This window comes from Toxorhynchites rutilus, chromosome 1 (assembly GCF_029784135.1).
Source record: "Toxorhynchites rutilus septentrionalis strain SRP chromosome 1, ASM2978413v1, whole genome shotgun sequence".
Lineage (NCBI taxonomy): Eukaryota > Metazoa > Arthropoda > Insecta > Diptera > Culicidae > Toxorhynchites > Toxorhynchites rutilus.
Genome location: NC_073744.1, coordinates 104,519,044 through 104,542,509, shown reverse-complemented (window position 1 = coordinate 104,542,509; position 23,466 = coordinate 104,519,044). Strand labels below are relative to the sequence as shown.

The 23,466-nt window shown below is 40.6% G+C and overlaps 1 protein-coding gene across 3 annotated transcripts in view; it reads right to left on the bottom strand.

Moving 5' to 3' along the window:
* LOC129767603 (zinc finger protein hangover-like) overlaps nt 1-23,466 on the bottom strand; it is a 47,610-nt gene that overhangs the window by 9,575 nt on the left and 14,569 nt on the right. For all 3 annotated transcript variants that reach the window (XM_055768669.1, XM_055768653.1, XM_055768660.1), the window contains 4 exons: nt 13,615-13,797; nt 12,899-13,555; nt 12,453-12,830; nt 11,432-12,390 (listed from right to left, as the gene is read on the bottom strand). In XM_055768669.1, coding sequence (XP_055624644.1) covers nt 11,432-12,390; nt 12,453-12,830; nt 12,899-13,555; nt 13,615-13,797 — 2,177 coding nt within the window. The remainder of the gene's footprint in view (nt 1-11,431; nt 12,391-12,452; nt 12,831-12,898; nt 13,556-13,614; nt 13,798-23,466) is intronic.

Here is a 23,466-nt window from a genome sequence, read left to right as displayed (position 1 = left end):
AGCAGAAAGATATGCCCCGCCCGCTCGACATCACCACCAGCCAATGCAACGGGAAAGAAACAGATGAAAACTCCTTGTATATAGAGAAAGTGTGTACACATTATTCTTTAGTTTAATTTAATTCTCACTCCATTTTTAACCACCAACAAGTGTAGATCCAATTCCATATTATACCGTGTTAATAATAACTGTGAAAAGCCAAAACCATCTACTAGTTCTTTGATTAGCAAATCATAATCCTGATTCCACCGGAGAACCAGTACCAGCAAGTGCCAAGGAAGTGATGCAGTCCACTCAACATCGAGGTGGTTCTGTTAACGTGCTTGTGGAACCAATCCGTCCTTCCAAAGGACATGAAAGTTTGCTAGTGTCCTCCCACAAGTGCCTAAGCGGAACGCTCGCCCTCTCACCATCATCTGGCACAGCCTTCACATTGGTCCTTCGAGCCGGATCGAAGGGGGAGTACCAGCGCAGTTTGACGAGCATGCTGAGAAAAGACTAGTGAAGTGAATTTAGAAACCGAGACAATTGTGTGAAGCGTGAAAGACTTAGTGACATTGGAGAAAGCGTAATAGTGCTGAAGAACTAATAATCGTTATAGAAAAGTGAAAGAAAGTGACTGTTTTAAAATGCCTATAGACCACACACCGAAGAAGTCGGTGGCTGACCCGGAGCAGTTAAAAATGCTCATCCACCAGTGGGGTCTAGTGAAGGAAAGAGTAACCAGAATGTAGAATAGCTTAGAATCAGCTGAAGATGATCCGTCGAAGATTAGTGCTATGATAAAGGTGTATTCGAAGAAGGTAGAAATTCACTATGCTGAATATAGTGAATTACACCGTGAAGTGTTAGCTATCACTCCGCCAGCGAAGATGGACGACCAAGACGAGAAATTGAATGATTTCGATGCTCTACACACCGAAACGCTCCATCGCTTGGAACGTCTCTCGGAGCCGATTAGCAAGCCAGTTAATCCTTGTGCCAGTGGGGCACAACAAATGATCGTGCAGCAGCAATCTCTCAAGACACCGATACCCTCCTTCGATGGACATATGGAGAATTGGCCTTAATTCAAGGCCATGTTTGATGACTTGGTTGCACGAGGTGGTGATTCCGATGCACTCAAATTACACCACCTGGATAAGGCCTTGGTAGGTGATGCAGCCGATTTGATCAACGCCAAGATGATTCGTGATAACAAGTATGGAAGCAGTTGTGCGAGCAGTTCGAGAATCCACGAGTGATTGTGGATACCCATATCGACGGATTGATGCAGCTGAAACCAGTTACCAAAGGCAGCTATAAGGACCTATTGGAGCTCACAAAATCTTGTAAGAGACATGTTGCTGGATTGGAGCACCAGGGACTGAAAGTGGATCAGCTGTCTGGGCTCATTATCACCAAATTATTGATTTCCCGTTTGGACGACCACACCCTACAACTATGGGAACGCAAGCAGAAGCCGAAGTTCAAGAAAACGCTGCAATTTCTGAAAGGTGAGTGCCAAATCATATAGCGTTTGGAAAATTTCCGCCACATTGTTACGGCGAAGGAACCTAATCCCATACAATTCCAAATAAAACCAATAAATCAAAGACTCCATCCTATCACATCCTCAAACATTCCGAATAATAGTTGTCAAATTTGTGGTGATAATCATCGTTATTTCGAATGTACAACATTTGCTAAACTGTCCATTCCAAAGCGCATTGCGAAAGTGAAGCAATTAAAATTATGCTTTAACTGTCTGCGTCCCGGACATTGTTCCAAGGATTGTGCCTCCAAGCGATTTAGTGTAAAATGTCAGAAACGACTCCATACCCTCCTTCATAAAGAATTTCTACAATATTTATCTGAGACTGAAATACCCCACAAGACTCATCGAGTGGCACAACTGATGTTAATGCAGTTCTCGAACCACAACCGTCAACAAGCACCAATTCCACTTGTTCTTGCAACCATGATAGGAGCTTCAAAGATCATCAGTTTGCTGAAATCCGGTCACCTCCACTTATCCGATGGTCTTCCAGAACTCCGTGAAACTCATCTGGGTTGGGTTTTCGCCGGATAGATTGATAAGTGTTCCCACCCTAACTGCTCATCCTGTTTCATTCGACACTTACAGGGAGACTATCGGTCGAACCAGGGAAGCTAAAGAGATTTTGTCACCAACGCAACGCGAAGATATTTTAAAATCCACCCACAAGCGTAAACCAAGAAGATCTCATGTACGAAAGATTACCCAAAGTTGTACACCATGTTTCCATGCCAAACCAAAGAACTCAAGTCAGTCTGAAGAAATCGCTTGGTCGTATGGTCCACATGAAGTACTAAATTTAAGTCTCTGGGAAGCAGCAGTTGAAAGTCTTAATCACCATCTGAAACGAATTTCAAGGAATGAGGATTTGACATTCGATGAATATGTGACAATTTTGACACAGATTGAGGCTATTTTCAAGTCCCTACCACTCTATGTTTTGAAACCTGATCCTGAAGATTGTATTGCTTCTTATCGAGGACAATGCAGCTCAACAACTCCAACAACGTTCAGAGAATGCTTCTCAGCCGGGGGAGGATGTTCGCGCCCTAACATGTCCTGATATGTTTGCTTTCCGAGCTGAGCGGAAAGTTTTGGTAATGTGACGCGAGCAAAGCAAAAAGATATGCCCCGCCCGCTCGACATCACCTCCAGTCAATGCAATGGGAAAGAAAGAGATGAAAACTTCTTGTATATAGAGAAAGTGTGTACATATCCTTTAGTTTAATTTAATTCTCACTCCATTTTTAACCACCAACAAGTGTAGATCCAATCCCATATTATACCGTGTTAATAAAAACTGTAAAAAGCCAAAACCATCAACTAGTCCTTTAATTAGCAAATCATCATCCTGATTCCACCGAAGATCCAGCAACCATCCAGAAGGAAGTGATACAGTCTACTCATCATCGAGGTGGTTCTGTTAACGTGCTGGTGGAACCAATCCGTCCTTTCAAAGGACATGAAAGTTTGCTAGTGTCCTTCCACAAGTGCCTAAGCGGAACGCTCGCCCTCCCACCATCATCTGGTACGACCTTCACAGTGAGAGCCGATCCAAAGCTGCAAGCATTGGGCGAGAATGTGGTGAAAAATAGGCGCACTCAGAAAGGCGAGATGTTCTTTGAGCTTAAGAAATACCCAGCGGATAAGACCATTCAACTCTTTTAGTTTTGTGAGTTTTTTAGAAAAACTGGGTATCAAGGTGATAAAAGTCCACCTTACAATCCATCTAGCAATGGACAGGCTGAGAGATCAGTACGTATTGTGAAGGAAGTATTAAATAAGTTTTTATAAGAACCTGAGGTGAAGAAACTTGACTTGGAGGACCAGATCAATTTATTTTTAATGACATATAGAAATACTTGCTTGACAGGAGATGTTCGCTTTTCTTCAGAGAGGATACTCTCTTTTAAACCCAAAATAATTCTTGACTTAGTGAACCCAAAGAGGCAAAACAAAAATTATTTAGAACAAACACCGGGATCTTCGTAGTCTATTTGGTTGCGTGTCCGCTACTAAGCGGACAATCATGAGCAGGGATGGTAAAAAATCACATTCAACGATCAATGAATAAGTATATCCCTCTAGTCGGATATTTTTAAATCACCCCCAGCAGGCGATGCTCTTTTATTCTTCATATGTACACAGAGAGAATACTTGGAACGGTGAGCTACCAAGATCTCAAAAAAGCAATATGAAAGCGGAATCCCCACTGCTTGCACTCTCGAAACATTACTTCTACTACTCAAGTTTTATCGTGAGTGCAAGCCACAAACGGTTAATCCCATTCCATAGAGCGGATGATGAGTTCTTGATCGGAAAGTGTAACAAGAGACGATCAACTGAAATCTTACGACACTCGTCGAGGGATTTTTAATTCTCTATTGCATTGTCCGCAGTGAGTGGCTGACTCAGTCTCGTGTCGATTTTATTTTTCTGTCGTCTCCCGCCCGATGAACAGCAGACGGGTAATGGATGCAAGTGATTAATTTTATTACCAGCAGATTTGGGCGAATCTCATCCCGCCCAAAATCGTTTTTAGATACCAATAATTCTGAACATTCACAGTTCTCTCCAAATAATTTTTCCAATAGTAATTCAATTAGTGACTTCACGAAACACTTTCGAATTCGATTGAATGTCAGACCCTTTCTTATTTTGTAGATAAAACGGATCACATATTTGATTAATTCAATTCTGTGTGGTTACGTTCTTCGTTGCGAATAAATGTAATGAATTAGTATGGACGTATTTTATTCATATATCGTGGACTTCCGACATATCTGGCAGTAGATTTATCGAACGACTAATGTTTTTTTATATCCCTTCAAACTTGTTGCATCTCTCAAGTGTACATACTGCTTTGACCGCAGATTTGCATGGTTAAATCTGGTTAATTTCAGGTATTCAGTCTTCATTTTGTCGAATGAATACTGTTGGCAAAATAGGTATCGCAGCAAATGATTATCAACATCCTACCTTATCATCAAACGGTATGCTAAGAATTTCAGTGAACTGACGGCATTGGAATATATGCTTTGTGGGGACCACACAATTATTATCAGAGCTGATAAACACCCGACTGGAAGTCATGAACATCAATTCAATGTGCCCAAGATAAATTTATCCTTTAAAGGTCTTTAATCTTTCTAAAGATGATCATATGGAATATATTCCAATGTCGTCTGGAATAACCTATCCAACACCTTATGATCGTAATATTGTTTTTGCTATTATTCTGATGTTTCATAAAACGGCACTCTATTGATTATTCGCCGAAAATGAATAAAAAATATCCTTGAAGTTAGCCTACGGTTTTAGTAGCAGTGCAATATGGTGAGCCAGTCTCAGGATAAGAAAACATTTAAAAATAAAGGTTTTTTTTTTTAATGAATCAATAGTAAAACAAAACGTCAAAAAATTACTCAGCTTTGTGATAGCAGAGAATCATTATCCATTTGAGTTGTATGAGTATTCGCCCCCCCCCCCCCCCACACTAACTGTGGATAGTCTAACTGCATACAAATTATGTAGAGTTTTTACAATCCAAAAATTTTATGAGTAAATATTTACGTGCTTACACAAAAAAAAACACATGTTGACATATTTGCGCTAATTTATGTTTTTTGATTAATTCAAGGTAATCAAGGTCTTTTCTAGCCACCAGTTTACTCGGGCCCGAAAAAAGAGGTCTGTATTTGGGCTGGCGGAAAAATATATCTCGCAAGACCACGTGTTCGATGTCGTAATAGCCTTGGCCAATAACGCATTTACATTAACTCATAAAATTAGTGATTTGAGGGAGATTATTGTTTGTAGTCTCTTGTAGATTAATTTAAATACCATCTGAAAAATCCTCTGTGAAACATTAAACATTAAAGTCGTCCTATCTGCTGTAGCGCATTTTTTATTTTACCCAGATTCATCGAAGTAAACGCACTCGGAAAGGAAAATTGAACGCCCGGACGAGAGAGCGAGAATCGTACGTCATAGAGACACTCATTCCCATGGAGCAAATTCTTGTTAGGAGTTGTAAACAAAACGAGGACGGAGAGTAACTCAATTATTCGAACTACTTTCAGTCTAGCAATGCTTTGGTCAACTCAGAGTTACCAAGAGAAAATCATTTGGTTATGATGGGTGAGGATTAATAGTTAGTCGCAGTTTGCACAGATTGCGATCTGTGCAGTTTGCGATTAATCGTAAATCACATCATGCTCCCTTGTTTTCCATCCTTGATCATGAGTGTATAACTCAGGACCCTCAACTGACCATCTTTGTGTGTTATTCTAGCTACTACTTCCATGCATCAATCATCATGTGATGGTGATCCCAGCCTCTCACTCCACATACGATCGATCTGCTGCATCGATAGTTGGTGCTATTTATAAACACAACAATGGAAGCCTCATATGAACAGTCCCGCTGTGTCCAATTGTGAACATTCGAACAATGGAAATATTATTACGCCGAAAAATGCGACATGTGTTGTGTATCGATAGAATAGGAATGAATACTCTTACGCCTAAAAGGCTAATGTGTAATAGATAAAAATGTGTATCGGTGAGATAGGAATACTTTGACGCCTATATGGCTACTGTGTAATATACAACATGAGAAAAATGTACACGATAAATTCGGCTCTGTTACTGCTGAATTGTCAGATGAGCTAGCTAAACATAAATAAATGGAATAAAAAAAACACCGGGAATAATTAGTAATTCTGCTAAAATATCTAGTTCAATCAGGAAGATCCACTGGATGAATAGAAAATTTGGGATGATCTGTGGTGTAAACATCACAACCCTCATGTTCAGATCCAGATCATCCTTGAAGACATAAAGGTGACAGCTCACAGACAGCCAATAAGAGCGAATAAAATGATTGCTAGACGAGTTTGTTGTAAATCAAAAACCTAGAAACTGTAAACGAGCGAGGCTTCAACTGATAATGAAAAAGATGATGAAGAAAATGATTCTTTTCGAGGGTTTTTAGTTAGAATAATATTTAGTTAGATTTAGAATATATCTGAAATCGAAACAACACAAGATTTTTCGATTTTGGAAACTTGCAGGAATTATTTTCCTTCAGAATATTATAAGAATTTTGGATTGTGAAAATATGTAAATATTATTTTGAATTATATGCAATTAATTAAAGGGGTGAAAACTGTGGTGTACCAGTAAAGGCTGCTTAAACGCTGAACACCCTTGATAAGAAAGACACTATTCTGTATGTATAGGATTTCATAATAACGAATAAAGGAGTCAGTTTTAGTAGTGAATTGAGTACGTGAGGTGTCACTCTGAAAGTTGTGTTACATTTATTCATCTAGTAAAGAACATAAAAGCAAGAATCGATGCGGCAGAAGTTGAAGAACTGCAGCTTTGGGCCGGGTTCTCTGGTGGAACAATGTTGTGAATAAAATCTAATCTCTTCATGGAATATAGCATCATTGCAAATCAAAACAAAAAATCAAAAGCGATTAGATCTTGCGGTAATCAATGACAAACTAGTACAAACACTTCGTAAATGGCACTGCGTTCCATACGAGCACATGGCTTTGATATCACTTACGCTACTATGGTTAGTTGTCGTTCCGATCGCCTCGTCATATTGGGTTGGGGAAAAAGAAATGTGGTATATTGTCAATATATGGCAACACTTAAACATATCTTGTGTTGTACTTATCGCATCGTGTCATACTATACGGCTATTTAAAGACGACAATCTGTGCTACCAGTGTCGTTTTGACAGTGTTGTGATTGTCCTTTTCAGTTTCAAGTTATAGCGCGTCAAAGATGGAGTCCAACAAGCAAGAAATTCGCCATATTTTACTTTTTACTACCTACGAGGTAAAACTGCAACGAAGGCGGTCGAAAAAAATCGTGTAGTTTATGGACCCGATACTGTAATGATTCGCACAGCACACCGTTGGTTTGATCGATTTCGTTCTGTTGTAGTGGCTGTCGAAGATACACCCCGTACTGGTAGGCCAATCGTCGTGGAAACCGAGAAATTGGTGAAATCATACAAGTAGACAGGCATGTGAACACTCGCTCGATTGGCCAGGAACTGGGTATAGACCGTTTGGAACCATTTGCAGAAGATTGGATTCCAAAAAAAGCTGGATGTATGGGTGCCACACGAGTTGACGCAAAAAATCTTTTAGACCGAATCAACGCCTGCGATGCACTGCTGAAACGGAACGAACTCGACCCATTTTTGAAGAAGATGGTGACTGGTGATGAAAAGTGGCTCACGTACGACATCCTAAAGCGAAAAAAGTCGTAGTCGAAGCACGGTGAGCCGGCCCAAACCATCGCCAAGCCCGGATTGACGGCCAGGAAGGTTTTGCTGTGTGTTTGGTGGGATTGGAAGGGAATCATCCACTATGAGCTGCTCAACTATGGCCAGACTCTCAACTCGGTTTTCTACTGTGAACAGCTTGACCGTTTGAAACAGGCGATTGACCAGAATCGGCCCGAAATGATCAATAGGAATAGTGTTGTTTTCCACCAGGACAACACTCGGCCTCACACATCTTTGATGATCCGCCAGAAGCTACGGAAGCTCGGATGGGATGTTTGCACCCACCGTATAGTCCAGACCTGGCTCCAAGTGATTATCATCTCTTCCGGTCCATGCAAAACGCTCTTGGTGATACTAAGTTGGACTCAAAAGAGGCTTGCGAAAACTGACTGTCTGAGTTTTTTTTGCATATAAAGGGGGGATAATGAAGTTGCCTTCTAAATGGCAACAAGTTTGCGAACAAAACGGCGCATATTTGACTTGAATTGGATAATTTTAATATGTTAAATAAAGCGTCAAATTTCGATCAGAAATACGACATTTCTTTTTCCCCAACCCAATACATAGGGGAACCGCGGGTAATACGGACAGTGGGGGTAATATGGACGGGTGGTTGATTTGTATAACGGGTGTTAAATAAAAAATGAGAATTTTTTCAATCACATATAAAAATGGTTTTTTTAATCGATTTCAGTATTTTCTATTAATAACATAATGTATTTTCTTCAAAAAAAATGTCAGTGAATGTTTGAGTAAAGGTGGAAACAGAATGCCGCGTTGTGCGTTGCTTCTCATCAGCTGTCATTGCTTGCGTTTTGTACTAAAACATTCGCCCGACGCAGTCTGTTGATTTGCAGTCACAATCTAGCATTCGCGTCACCACTTGTCATGTAAACAAAAACAAAATAAAAGTCGTATGAAAATCTTGTTGTGTCCACGGATCAGTTGAATGTTTTTAGAAACAACACATTGACATATCCGACATATCGAGCTTCGTTTACTAGTTTAGTGGAGCGTGAAAGAATAGCTGATTTGCAGTCGGAATGAACATGTTTTCAAAATTAAATTATGAATGAAATTAGCTTTTCCATATCAAACTGGTATTCTATTTAAATGAAAAACATTTTTGTTTGCAGGTGCTGAAAAAGTCTCATACGAAAATTCTTTATGAAGACAACTCTATATAATGATGAAAAAATTCAGCATAAATGTTGGAATAGTTTAGCCATATGGTTGAATGAAAGTCAGAAACACGTGTTTCATGTAATCAAATAACATGATGTGAAAATTTTCATTCTAACTTTAGAATTTAAAAACCGGCTTCGTGTCTTCTAATCTGATAGAGATTACACTAACGAGTTCGGGACCCAAATTATGGCCCTAATTTGAAGTTGCCACCAGACGTCGACACCATGCCACTGTCATCGCGAATTCGGCGCAAGCAGTTTAGAACAAATGTTAGTGTTTAGTACAACGATGCTAATGACGCAACGCATTATTGTGTTCGACTAAATGGAAACACTCATATTTAAAATGAAGTGTCAAAGCACAATTGTCGCGACGCGACGCATAGCGCGGCATTCTGTTTCCACCTTAAGGGCCGTGGTCTGCTGTTTGACGCAACTTTGTCGCGATGCTCTCACAAGAACGTTGTACGGCACTTACGTCCATTTTCCGTATGTAATTCCGGATTCTTGTGGTCAGTTGCTTCGTGCCCTTGGCCCTCCAATTGTTTTTATACACTAGGGCACTGAGTGAGCCAAAGAAATCCTCTATTGAGCGGCACTGGGGCAAGTTTGTTGGTTTACGATCTTTCGGCACGAACGGTATCTTTTTCTCCTCAAGATACGCCAGCGTCTTCTTGGCGTAAAGGGAAAACGCCTTGTCCGGCCAGAAGACGTATTTCCCATCCGCGTGATGCTCGTTCAGGAACGGCAGCAGGATTTTATAGAGGCACTCTTCTCGATAGATTTGTTGGTTGATTGCCAGACCGCTCGGCTTAAACCAAGGCTTTGAAATGCCTCGGTCGGAAATGGCGATGTACAACATAACCTTTTTTTCAAACTTGTACTTGAACTTGTATTTCACTTCAGGCGGTGTGGATGACTTGTCGCTGGAGTAGTAATTATCATTTCCTGGAATATGCGTTTTGGACAGCGGAAAATAGCTTTCGTCGTCCAGAACGAAAGACGTCCCGCGGTATTTTTTGGTCATCCACCGACACTGTAATTTAACCGTCTCAATCTGCTCCTCCGTGTACTCCGTCGACCTCGTCTTCTTCCTGCAGACGATTCCTTCCATCTTGAGGGTCCGATGGATCAATACGTGGGAGCAGCCATATTTCCGACCGGCGTCACGCAGGCTGGTTGCGTCCTTGTTGTCAAACAGCTTCTTTTAAGATGTCTTCCTCTGCTTCGTCATTATCGTCACCGGACGACCACTTCCGATCTTCCGCTCTACGTTCAGGGAACCCAGGATACGATATACCGTACTGACAGGTACATTTTCTTCCTTAAAATATGCCACCGTGAACTTTTCTCCTTGCTGGAAATGCGTTTCGTAGAACCGTACAATGCGTTCGCGGAGCACGTGCTGTTTTGACGCCATCTTTGCTTTGACTAAATTCAAACTAGCAAAACCAAACACGCCTACTGTTTATAGAGAGCCCAAAGAGCAATTTTCTTGGAGAAAGAAAATTTTACGCTCTTTATTTGAGTTACTGAAAGGTATTGACAAAATTATCAGTTTTTATTTAACACCCGTTAGTTATATTTTGAATTTCAGATTTCTGTTAATGAGAACATCTTCTACCTGTTATTCTATAATATTTAAGCCACCCAAATGGCAATGAATACTGATCATAAGTGGAAAAGGGAAACAAAAACCGAAAATCATACATGATTCTGCGTGTGGATGTAATTTCAGCTGCTTCGATATTAAGCATTTTGAGTGGTTTAATATCAAAATTCAATTCGCTGATGGTTATATTTCGGTTTGTGAGTTAACAGAGAAGCGATATTAGCGATTAATTGTATTGGTGGGATAAAACGGACAGTTACCAGTGGGAGTGAGATGGACTGTGAAAATCCTGTTTAATCTGTTCCTAAAGAAAGAAATGGAAATGAAATCGCCAAATGTGGACTGTTTAGAAGCTGACTGAAATCAAAAGCAAAATAGTTGAGGGTCTGTTCGTACTGCTGAAAAGCACGATATCTCTTCTAGGTGGATTAATTCAATATTTTCATCATTCAACGGACATTCGTGATGAGTTCAGACCTTGGTTGAATAAAACTATGCCTCTCACGATCGATAAACTTCTACGCTTCATATATTACAAACCTATCCATATTACGCCCACTATATGTCCATTACCCGCATCGAAAAAAAAGTTTGTACTTTTCGGTCTGTTTTAATTTTAGTGAAAAACATTGAGAAGCATTAGGTAGAGAATTGCAAGAAACTGCATCAAAGTTTTGGGAAACATGGGTTTCCAAAAAATATAATTGAAGTTATATTTAACATGTCAGTTTTACCCCCACCTCCCCTACATATGTTCACGGAATGAAGAAAAACTATACTTACTTGGCCGCATCAACATGAACCAACTTCATGTGTAGTTTCAATTGATCATTGTTTTTGTAAACCGTATGGCACAAACTACATTCGTTCTGTGGAGAATCTTTCTCTCTAGGATCTTCGTCATTACTTGATGGAGAATTCGTTTGTTGCCCCGATGTAGGTTGAACTGATTTCAGTAGCGATGGCCCAGCATTCAACGGAATAGTTTCGTCACGGATTCCATGCAATCTAAACAGATGAACTCGAAGTCCTTTATCATTCATAAACTTAGCGTTACAGTGATTGCAGTAAAAGAATTTTTTGTCCATTCCATGAACTTCACCCATGTGATTCCGAAGTGCGTCTATATCCGTCAATACGAACGCACATAATCCACATTTTAACACACTGCTTACAGTTTTATTGAGATCGTCGGAAAGTGTGAGATGTGTGTCGGGCTCGGATTCGGCTCCGTTTCGAACGTTCTCATCATGAGGGCCCCCCGAGTCAATAATATGATCCGTTTGCAAATGCTTTTGCAAATTATCAATTGAACTGTAAGTACTTGAACATTGACGGCACGAGTAGAACTGAACTTTTGGAACGCCTGGAATGAAATTCTGATGTTCCGAAGAGCAATGATTTACGAAAGCCTCTTTATCATCGGTTTGTAGATCACACTTGTTACAGTTAAATCTCAAATGATCTTCGCCTTGATGATTGATCCATTCTAACAATTTGGCAAACGTCTGACCGCATTCTTTACAAACGAAACTTGTCTTAACCTTGTCACCCATAAACGGTGGATGATGTTGGCTGAGAGACTGTCTACGTTGACGGTGTTCCGTTTCGCCGTGGGTACGATGCAAATGATCTCGAAGCTCGGACTGCCTAGGAAATCCTTCCGAGCACAGAGTACATTGATAGATTTGAGGCAATTGATTCGGATGTTTTGATTCCATATGCCGAAGAACATTATAATACTGGAAAACAAAATGAAAGCATTGATTACTTCTCATACTCATAGTACAGAATGTACACTTACGTTATTATACTGCTTGTTACATACTGGACAGTTTTGAGGATTGCGTAGATGTGAGGATGAATTGCCATCTTGGTCGAATAATTCATAGCCATATTCATCTTGGCCGATAAGCTGAGGTGGTACATGTTGCTGATAGACGTGGTCGACGTAAGCAGTATAATCGTCGAAGTGTTTCCCACACGAACAAACAATGAACATTGTACAATCCAGATTGATGTAATGTTTCTGGCGTAACACAAGATCATCGAATGTTTCGGTACAAAATACGCAAACAGGATTCGAAAATTTCTGATTGTTCGGTATTTCCGAATGTGCATCTAGCACATGCTGCCGTAGATCAATTTTCGGTTTAAATTCCTTTTTACAAATTTTACATCCCTGATGAAATGAGAACAAAGAATCCAACTTAATCATGTCACATAACCTAATTGGTACTCGATACTCACGTAATTTTTATTGAAGATCACTTCTTCTGAGCCCGGTATTGCAAGAGACACATTTTCAATGGGTACTTTAGAAATGCCATCGTCTGCCATTACTATTGCGTATAAATTTATACAGTTCTTTCGCTTTAAATGGCCAATGAACTGACCTTTACTACTAAATTGTCTTAAGCATTTGAAGCAAACGTTTCTTGGTAGATTTGGATATTTTTTCCGCATATGACCCATGAAATATTTATATGATGGATAGGTTTTATTACAACAGTTGCACTTCATATGTTGTGCCTGTTTCAGGAAATCTAGGTTACGTAAAATGAATGCCAGTCTATTGGGAGTTACCAAATGGCGATATTTAGCCGGATTATCATAATCGTATGTTTCTCCTTTAGTTTTCAACTTCACTTTATACTTTTGCTGCAAATCGATGTTAGGCATAGCAGTAGGCATAGACAACGTCGCTGTGTCATTGTTTGAGCTGGTTTGTAAACCATCTTCGTAACCTTGCGCTAATAATGGGTTAGACGGATTCTGTCTCAGTCCGTGAATATTACGTTCATGCCGTCGTGCGTTGGCACGATTCGAAAAAGTCATATCACACACCGAACAAGAAGCAAGACTTTGTTTTTGATTATCCTCATCTTCATTCTCATTATCGGATATCTATGGTGGCGAAAATGTTTGTTTTTATTAATATACCTATAATAATAATAAATACTCACATTTTCGAAGAGGTCGGTAGAATTAATATGATGTAAACCAAGCGAAGCAAGTATTAAAGGCTCATGTTTCATAGACAAATTGATGCTAGAATCTCGATCGATCGACTTCTGTTCATCGTAATCATCGTCGTTTTGTGATTGTAGTAAAAATTGAGATGGATCCAATTCCATTACCACATTTCGCTGAAAAAAGGGATTTTGAAGCAATACGTAATGAATTTAAAATATTGGAGTAAGTCAAATTTGGCGGAGATTAGTAAAATATATTAGTTATCATCGCAAGTGCCTCATCGAACGACAGAGAATGATAAAATCGATGTTTTAGTAAAGACACTTTTTTTTTATTAGATCGTTTATTTTAACATGCTCAGTTACATAGGTTTAAAGGAGCCAAATTCCTAGCTGTATTGTTACTAGTATGTATAAGCATTTTTCCTTAATTCTAGTGTTGATAATATAGAAAACCAATTACTCGCGGTCGACTCGAGTTTAGAAGGGTGACATATTTTCTTTTGGAAAAGGAGGGGATATAAGGATATTGTAACAATGTTCAAACTCACATTCACACTCACACTCATCACACTCAATCCTTAAACCTATTCTTATATCTATTATGTATTTACATATCACCTTATTCTATTGATAGTAAGAAGGGATCCGATTTCTCGCGAAGGAAAAGGAAAGAATAATATAAGGATATAAGGACAATCACACACGAAGATCAATTGCTTTAAGGAAATCATATATTTGGGACATGTAATCAAGGTCTAGCCGAGCCAACACATCTCTTACTGGCACCTTCGGCTAATGGGCCTTTGCTAATGAGTCGTCCTCTCATTACCCGGAATTGAGCAATTCGGGACATAGAAGGTACGGTGTCGCCATCAACCGGATTTCATGGTTGTATGAAGGAAATGTAAACAAACCGTGTGTTTTTCAATTGTAGTTTTGAGTGTCGTTTTTTCATCAATTCTGTTGCAGTTTATGGAACATACAAATACGTTATGGTATAGTCGAGCTTACTGAAACAGCTTTCACCTCATAAACCATTGTTTTGTATCAGAAAACCGAAAAAACAGAACCGAAAAAGTGTACCTTCTTTGAGATTAGCATGCTCGAATGCAGTTATAAAATTTCAATCATTGAATGAAAATCATTTTGAAATGTTGTTGGCACGGTCAAATCATATAGTGCTGACCCTTATGTAATCCCTACTAAAAGAACTCCAGAATCTTTTCACTGGAGCTTATGAAAAATTGGACGAATTGCTCTTAGGGAAAATTGCTTATGTTTGTGATACTGAAAACTATGATCATAACGTTGAACATAACTGTCGCTCGATTTGTATCGTCATTCCTGATGACAAATTAGGATATTAACCAGAAATATCGTAACCTTACATCGAAAACGGATGAAACTCGGTACCTCGAATGGCTTTAACGCCTTAGGAAAGAGATTGAGCCGTTGATAATCAACAGTGACAGAAATCTTCATATCAACGCGTTGCATTTCCTTCCACGAAGTAAGTAAAATTACCCTCAACGACCAAACAATTTCCTTCGGCAACGAAATTGAAAATATCTGTAAGGCCCACAATATATTACAGGTTACATTCCCTCCCAATAATGACTCCTGAAAAAACGCGACAAAATCATTTCTAGATACTATTTTCGCTCACGATTTTTTGACCACTTGTAGAAAACTAGTTTCACTTTTACATAGAATATTCATTTGATATGAAAAGAAAGATTTTTATAGATAATTTTGTTCCTGAAAATGTGTTTATTTTTCCCACCGCAGATATAGTGTCATTTTATACAGTAAAAAAACGTTTTTATGGTTGCACACTTCTATATTTCAACCTAATTATCTCAGAAAAACATTCTGCTTTTGTTAAATGCTCACCATTATAAAAATAAAATTTATTATTCGTGCAAAACTGCTTGTTCAAATCCCCCACTTTTCACTTTCCGTTTTGTTTATATTTGCATATAAACTCGCTGTCAAACTCAGCTTCGATGTCCCGAATGTGAAGGGACCCAGACAAAGGTAATGACAGCGTCTGGATCATGGAACTGGAATTGACAGGTGGTTCATTTTCGACAGTATGAGGATGAGGCATGGAAGATGTGAGAGGAGATTAAAAACATTAAAAATGACACCTACTATAATTGTTTATAAGCAAACCAGGTCAAATTTTTATGTTACAGAGCAATTTTTCCACGCCAACAATTACCTATACTAGGCGGGTTTTAACCGAACCAGCTCTAGTGTTCCAAAGCGAATGGAACTTAGAGCAATACGGCACAAGCCCGCCAGTGGTGGTTCTTCCATATACCCACCAGTACAGCTCACACAATCGCCAAACCACCAATCCCAGCAGCAACGGCAATAACCCTCACGTCCAACAATAGAAACAATAACTTGCAGCAATCAACGAATCCCCACAATAGCGGTATGCACTCCCCATTGTCCATCTATTGCATGCCATTAGTTGTCCTCTTTCCCGGCAAATTCTAACCGTTTGTTTTTAAATGCGTTTGGCCGCTGTCAATTCGAACTCAAGTAATGACTGAATACCAATTCTGGCTTAAAGGGTGTGTCACATCAAATTGCATCACGGAAAAAACGCTGTAGAAATTTAATTTTTAGGAATTATATCTTCAGCTTTCGCTTATAATCAGATAAGAGTGTATAGATCACGTTGGCCATGCTTCACTGTCAATTTTTCGTAAATTTGGAAAAATGTCGTCGAACGAAAAAGAACGTCGTGAATTAATCCTGCGCACTCATTTCGAAAATCCGGAGTTGTCACATCGGGACATCGGTAAGATGCTGGGAATCGTCCAATCCACGGTCAGCAGAGTACTAAAACGATACTTCGAGAACCTAACCATCGACCGGAAGGTGAAGAACGGCAAAAATGGATGCTCCGTCAGTGAAAAAGATCACAAGCGCGTAGTTAAGCAGTTTAGACGTGATCTGAGAAGTTCGGCCCGGGATGTCGCCAATAAGCTGAATTTGTCAAGTTCATTCGTCCAGCGGACCAAGCAGCGGGAGGGCCTGTGTACATACAAGGTTCAGAAGGCTCCTAACCACGACGAAAGGCAAAACATGGTGGGGAAGACGCGAGCCCGGAAGCTGTACACCGAAATGCTGACGAAGCCGCATTGCCTGGTAATGGACGACGAAACCTACGTCAAAGCGGACTTTCGTCAGCTGCCGGGCCTGTTGTTCTTCTCCGCAGAGGACAAATTCAGCGTTCCGGAGGAGATTCGCAAGCAGAAACTATCCAAGTTTGCCAAAAAGTACATGGTGTGGCAAGCGATCTGCTCTTGCGGAAAGCGGAGCGCCCCTTCGTGATGACCGGCACGGTAAACGGGCAGGTTTACCTTAAGGAGTGCCTACAGAAGCGCTTACTACCACTATTGAAGCAGCACGAGGGCCCGACCATATTCTGGTCGGATCTCGCTTCGTGCCACTATTCAAAGGACGTGTTGGAGTGGTACGAAGCCAACGGGGTCACCTTCGTGCCAAAGGAAATGAACCCGCCCAATGCGCCGGAGCTTCGCCCAATAGAGAAATATTGGGCGATTATGAAGCAGGCCCTCCGGAAGAACCCAAAAGTTGTCAAATCGGAGGCGGACTTCAAGAGAAAATGAATTTCTGTTAAAAAAAACTACAACCTGACGTTATACAGAACCTTATGGACGAGGTAAAGAGGAAGGTGCGAGCATACGGGCTTGGGCTCGAAGTATGAATAAAAAGAAAATGCCAAATGTTGTTTAATAATTTTTATTTTACTGTTTAAAATTTTCAAAAGGATCGGTCTACTGGGCGAATTTCTACAGCGTTTTTTCCGTGATGCAATTTGATGTGACACACCCTTTATCGTTCCACCTTATTATACCGCCTTGGTCTGGATAAAGCACTCAAAATTTCTCGTATTCTCTCAAGCAAGTACGGCGAGTGCTTTTCCGGCCTCACTGAAAGGATAGCTTTTACAGAGCTAAGACTATCCGTTACAATGTAATAGTGATCAACAGGTCGTGAGCGACGCTGTTATATCGCTGACAATTTAGCAATATATACTGAGCAAGAATACTGAAGACTGTGTGGGGTGCTAAATAATTCGTTGAACACTCCAAATCCTGTGGACTCATTCCCATCAGTAAAGTACATATTATCACAATTCATATCCCCATACTGTGCATCGAAGATCGTTGGAACACGATCCTCAATCGAAGATAATCTGATATTCCATGGGTATCCTACTTCATGGACAGATTAAAATGCACAGAGGAATTGATTTAGTCACGAAAAACAGACACGGTTGGGAATATACGAAGAAGGATCAACCTGCATATGGACTCATGAATCCAGAGTGAAAATTTAGCTCGATCAGCTTCTCAAAATTTCCGATCAACGATAACCTTACCGGGTGCGGAACCGAAGAGATAATAAATTGAAGCGATCTTTTAGTGGGAGTACGCCTGCCAAAACCTCGAAACTCATGGTATGCGTTGAGGGCATACATCTCAAGGCAATGCGGAGACAAAGATATTGAATTCGCTCGAGTTTAATGAGGTGTGTTATGGTAGCTGATTGGAAACAGATACTGCCATACTTCATCACTGAGAGAATAGTTGTTCGATACATCATTATAAGATTTTCTGGATGGGCTCCCCACTAGGTGCCGGTAATTGTACGAAGAAAATTTATTCTTTATTAGCATTTTTACTCAAATACCTAATATGGGCTCCAAGTACATTTGGAGTCGAACCAGACCCCAAGATACTTGAATGCCATAGCTTGAGTGATCGGTTTACCCAAAAGTTGAAGCTTTGGTTTTGCTGATCTATGCTTCCTAGAAAAGACGACCATCTCTGTTTTCTCCGTGGAGAACTCAATTCTTTTGCGGATAAAAATGTAAAACTAGACCGTTCAGGTTGGGTGTTAGAAGACTAATGAAAATTTTATTCAAATCAACAAACTACGAACAAAATCGTTCGACAACTCGCAAGTAGATCGGACAAGTTTTCGAAACGATCCAACAAAGGTGTTTTTTTCCACATTGAATTAGACTGTGTTTTTTTCATCGGTTGCGCTTTGAGCGAAGCTCAAAGTGGTGCGCGACCGAGACGCTGAGGATACAATTCAGACAGATTCATCACACACGCCACACAGCAACGGCAAGTATAAGTTTATTTTTCTTTTGTCCTCCCATCATTCCTTCTACCATCTGTGCTCGATTTACACCATTGTTCATCTGTGTGTTAACCAAATCGGCAAACGTTGGAATTAGGGGTGGCTATTTTTCCTTGGTTTCATTACCGTTGAAATTTTATTGGCACTTTTTTTCATTTTAGAATTTATATAAATAAAATAAATTGATATAAATATTATCCCCAGCATAACCTTATAATATATTTTTTTACTTATTCATTTTGATAATCATTATATTCTGTTCATATCGAACAGTTGGCCGATTTTTCTAATATGGCTGAGGGCGGAAAGGACCCCCCGTTGACACAATTGAATATTTCTGATACCGAACCTCCTCCTGAAGAGCAGGAGGATGAAGCAGAAATTGAGGTAGAAAATTCTGTTTACGAAGTTGATAGTTCCGAAGATGAGGAAATCGACGAGAAACAGGATTTTCGTCCTAAAGAATACCCTGAAGGCTCCAAAGGCCCATTCATTGTGTACTTTAGACGAAAATCCAAACCTCTCAATGTCATTCGCATCTCGAAGGAACTAACTAAAAAAATTTTCACGTTACCGAGATTACACGGATGGGGCCAGACAAACTACGAGTTGTCGTCTCAAGCAGGACCCAAGCGAACAAAATAACGCGCTGCGACCTCTTTGCGATTGAGTATCGTGTATACGTACCCTGTTGCAACGTCGAAATAGACGGCGTAATAACCGAAAAGGGTTTGACCCGAAAAGAGATAATCAATGGTGTCGGTCGCTTCAAGAACTCCACACTAAAAACTGTGAGGATTCTTGCATGCGATCGACTGAAATCTGTGTCATATAAAAATGACAAAAGAATTCTCAATCGGACAAACTCTTTTCGTGTGACTTTTGAGGGTTCCGCCCTTCCAAATTACGTTGCAATAGGGGCACTTCGTTTACCTGTTCGGTTGTTTGTACCCCGGGTAATGAAATGCAACAAATGTATGCAACTCGGTCACACGGCCGCCTATTGTTGCAATAAAAAACGTTGCGCAGATTGTGGAGAGAGCCATGATGAGAATCCTTGCGCGAAAGAGCACAAGTGTCTTCATTGCGGCGGGACTCCTCATGATTTTACTCAATGCCCGGTGTACATACAACGAGGGGAAAAACTCAAGCGTTCCTTAAAGGAACGTTCCAAGCGGACTTTTGCAGAAATGCTTAAGAGTTCCGTGCCAACGACACAGGACAATCCCTACTCCATTCTGCAGAACGACGAGCCTGTTGCTGACGCTCCCAATGCCGGATTTTCCGGTACATCGCAGGGTGCCATCAGGAAAAGAAAAATTACTTCTTTTCCATCACTCCCCAGAAAGAATACCGAAACTTCCCAAGTTGGAATGAAGCCTCGAACTGAACGTGCTGAGAATAGGCCGAAGCAAGTACCTCCCGGTTTACGTGGTCATGCTACCAACCAGGGGTCCTCAGCACTTCCCGGAACAACAACGAACACGTCTGTTCCATTTTCGCGGTCGAAGCAACAGCCACTACCTGGCCTGCTTGCGCTTTCAAGACCTTGTGGATAACATTTTAAATGCTTTAAATATAAATGATCCTCTTAAAAGCATAGTATTATGTTTGCTTCCGGTTGTGAGAACATTTTTGAAAGAAAAATGTGGCTTTTTAGCAGCGTTCATTTCCCTCGATGCCTAATTCAGCGCAAGAGGTCAAGGATTTGACCACTGTCATACAGTGGAATTGCAGAAGCATCATCCCTAAACTAGACCAATTTAAAATTTTAGTTCACAGTTCTAACTGTGACGTATTTTCTCTCTGTGAAACATGGCTTTGTTCAGCCGACGAGCTGAATTTTCACGATTTCAACATTATTCGCCTCGATCGTAACGACTCGTTTGGTGGCGTACTATTGGGGATCAAAAAACGTCACTCCTTCTATAGAGTCACTATCCCATCGATTACAGGCATTGAAGTTATCGCTTGCCAGATACAAATCAATGGCAAAGAACTCTGCATTGCTTCGATATATATTCCTCCCAGGACTACGGTAGGCCGCCATCAGTTCTTTGATATTATCGAGGCATTGCCGGAGCCGCGGTTAATCTTAGGTGACTTCAACTCCCATGGAACAGCATGGGGGTCACTCTACGATGACAACCGAGCCACGTTGATTTATGATCTGTGCGACAACTTCAACATAACAGTTTTAAATACTGGGGAAGCAACTAGGATAGGCAACCCTCCTGCACGGGCAAGCATGCTAGACATATCTCTCTGCTCTTCTTCATTATCCCTGGATTGCACATGGAAGGTAATCCAAGATCCCCACGGTAGTGATCACCTACCAATAATTTTATCGATCGCCAATGAATCAAAATCTAGTGAGTCAGTCGATGTTACGTATGACCTCACGAAGAATATTGACTGGAGAAAATTTGCGGAATGAATATCTGAAGCAATCATTTCGATGCATGAACTTCCTCCCCTTGAAGAGTATAACTTTAAATCAAGTTTGATTTACGAAAGCGCACTTCAAGCTCAAAAGAAACGTGTACCGGCTACCACTTTCCGACGTCGTACTCCATCACTTTGGTGGGACAGGGAGTGTTCAAAGGTCTACCTTGAAAAATCATCCGCTTTCAACAAATTCAGGAAAACTGGATTAGTGGAATGGTTTCGAAAGTACCAAGCTCTAGAAGCCAAACTAAAAGGTCTGATTAAAGCAAAAAAGCGTGGATATTGGCGGAAATTCGTCAATGGTTTGTCAAGGGAGACCGCTATGAGTACTCTTTGGAATACGGCTAGGAGAATGCGTGGCTGGAACCATACCAATGAAAGTGAGGAATACTCTGACCGTTGGATTTTCAAATTTGCAAGGAAGGTTTGTCCCGATTCTGTTCCTGCACAGAGCGTCGTACGCGATATTCCGCTCCAATGCGATTATGAGAATTTTTCGATGGTAGAATTCTCAATTGCCCTCCTCTCATGTAACAATTCAGCTCCGGGGTCGGACAAGATTAAATTCAACTTGTTGAAGAATCTTCTCGACTTGGCAAAACAGCGTTTGCTGAACATGAATTTCTCTCATGGCAACTCAAAATCTTCTCGTTACAGTTTTATGGTCCTACCGCAAGGCTCCTGCCTAAGCCCCCTCTTGTACAGTTTTTACGTCAATGATATGGATGATTGTCTAACTAGAGACTGCACGCTGAGACAACTTGCAGACGATGGAGTTATTTCCATCACGGGTACTAATCCCGTCGCTCTGCAAAAGTCCTTGCAAGATACCATGAACAATCTGTTCACGTGGGCCCTCAAGCTGGGTATCGAATTCTCTACGGAGAAAACTGAAATGGTCGTTTTTTCTAGGAAGCACGAACCCGCCCAATTCCAGCTTCACCTATCCGGCAAAACGATCCAACACTCTATGTTTTTCAAATACCTGGGTGTATATTTTGATTCGAAATGTACCTGGGGGAGACACATTGCGTATTTGAAACAGAAATGCCAGCAAAGAATCAATATTCTCCAAACAATAACCGGAACATGGTGGGGTGCCCATCCAGGAGACCTCATTCAGTTGTACAAAACAACGATATTGTCAGTGTTAGAATATGGCAGTTTTTGCTTCCGATCAGCTGCCAGGATTCATATTCTCAAGCTGGAGAGGATACAATATCGTTGCTTGCGTATAGCCATGGGGTGTTTGCATTCGACACATACGATGAGTCTCGAAGTTTTGGCAGGAGTACCCCCGCTTACTCTTCGGTTCACAGAATTATCCTACAGATTTCTCATCCGTTGCAAGATCATGAATCCATTGGTGATTGATAACTTCGAAAATCTACTACAACTGACTCCTCAGTCAAGTTTTATGTCTTTATACCATGAGTACCTTACCCACGACGTGCACCCTTCACCAGGCATCTCCAACCATGTTTGCTTCCCATACTTTTGCAATTCCTCTGTCATTTTTGATCTGTCCATGCGACAAAAAATCCATGGAATACCAGATCACCTACGCTCCAATGTTATTCCGTCGATATTTTCGGAAAAATATGGGAAAGTTGGATCTGATAAAATGTTCTTCACTGACGGTTCATACATAAACGGGTCCACTGGCTTCGGCATCTTCAATGAAAATTCCAGTGCCTCTTTCAAACTCAAAGATCCTTGTTCCGTGTATGTCGCAGAAATGGGTGCGATATACTATGCTCTAGGGATCATTGAAACACTGCCCATCGACCATTATTTTATTTTTTCAGACAGTCTCAGCTCAATAGAGGCAATCCGCTCAATGAAAGTTGATAGACGCTCATCTTATTTCCTAACAAGAATAAGACATCTATTGAGTGTTTTGGTCGAAAAATTATTCAAGATTACCTTAGCATGGGTTCCCTCTCATTGCTCGATTCCGGGGAATGAGAAAGCGGACTCGCTAGCTAAGGTGGGCGCTTCAGAAGGCACACTTTTTGAAAGGCAAATTGCCTATAATGAATATTTTCACATTCCTCGTCAGGACACACTCGTTAGTTGGCAGCGCATGTGGAGTGAAGATGAGTTCGGTCGTTGGTTACACACGATTATCCCTTAGGTTTCGACGAGTGCTTGGTTTAAGGGATTGAATGTAGGTCGTGATTTCATTCGCGTGAT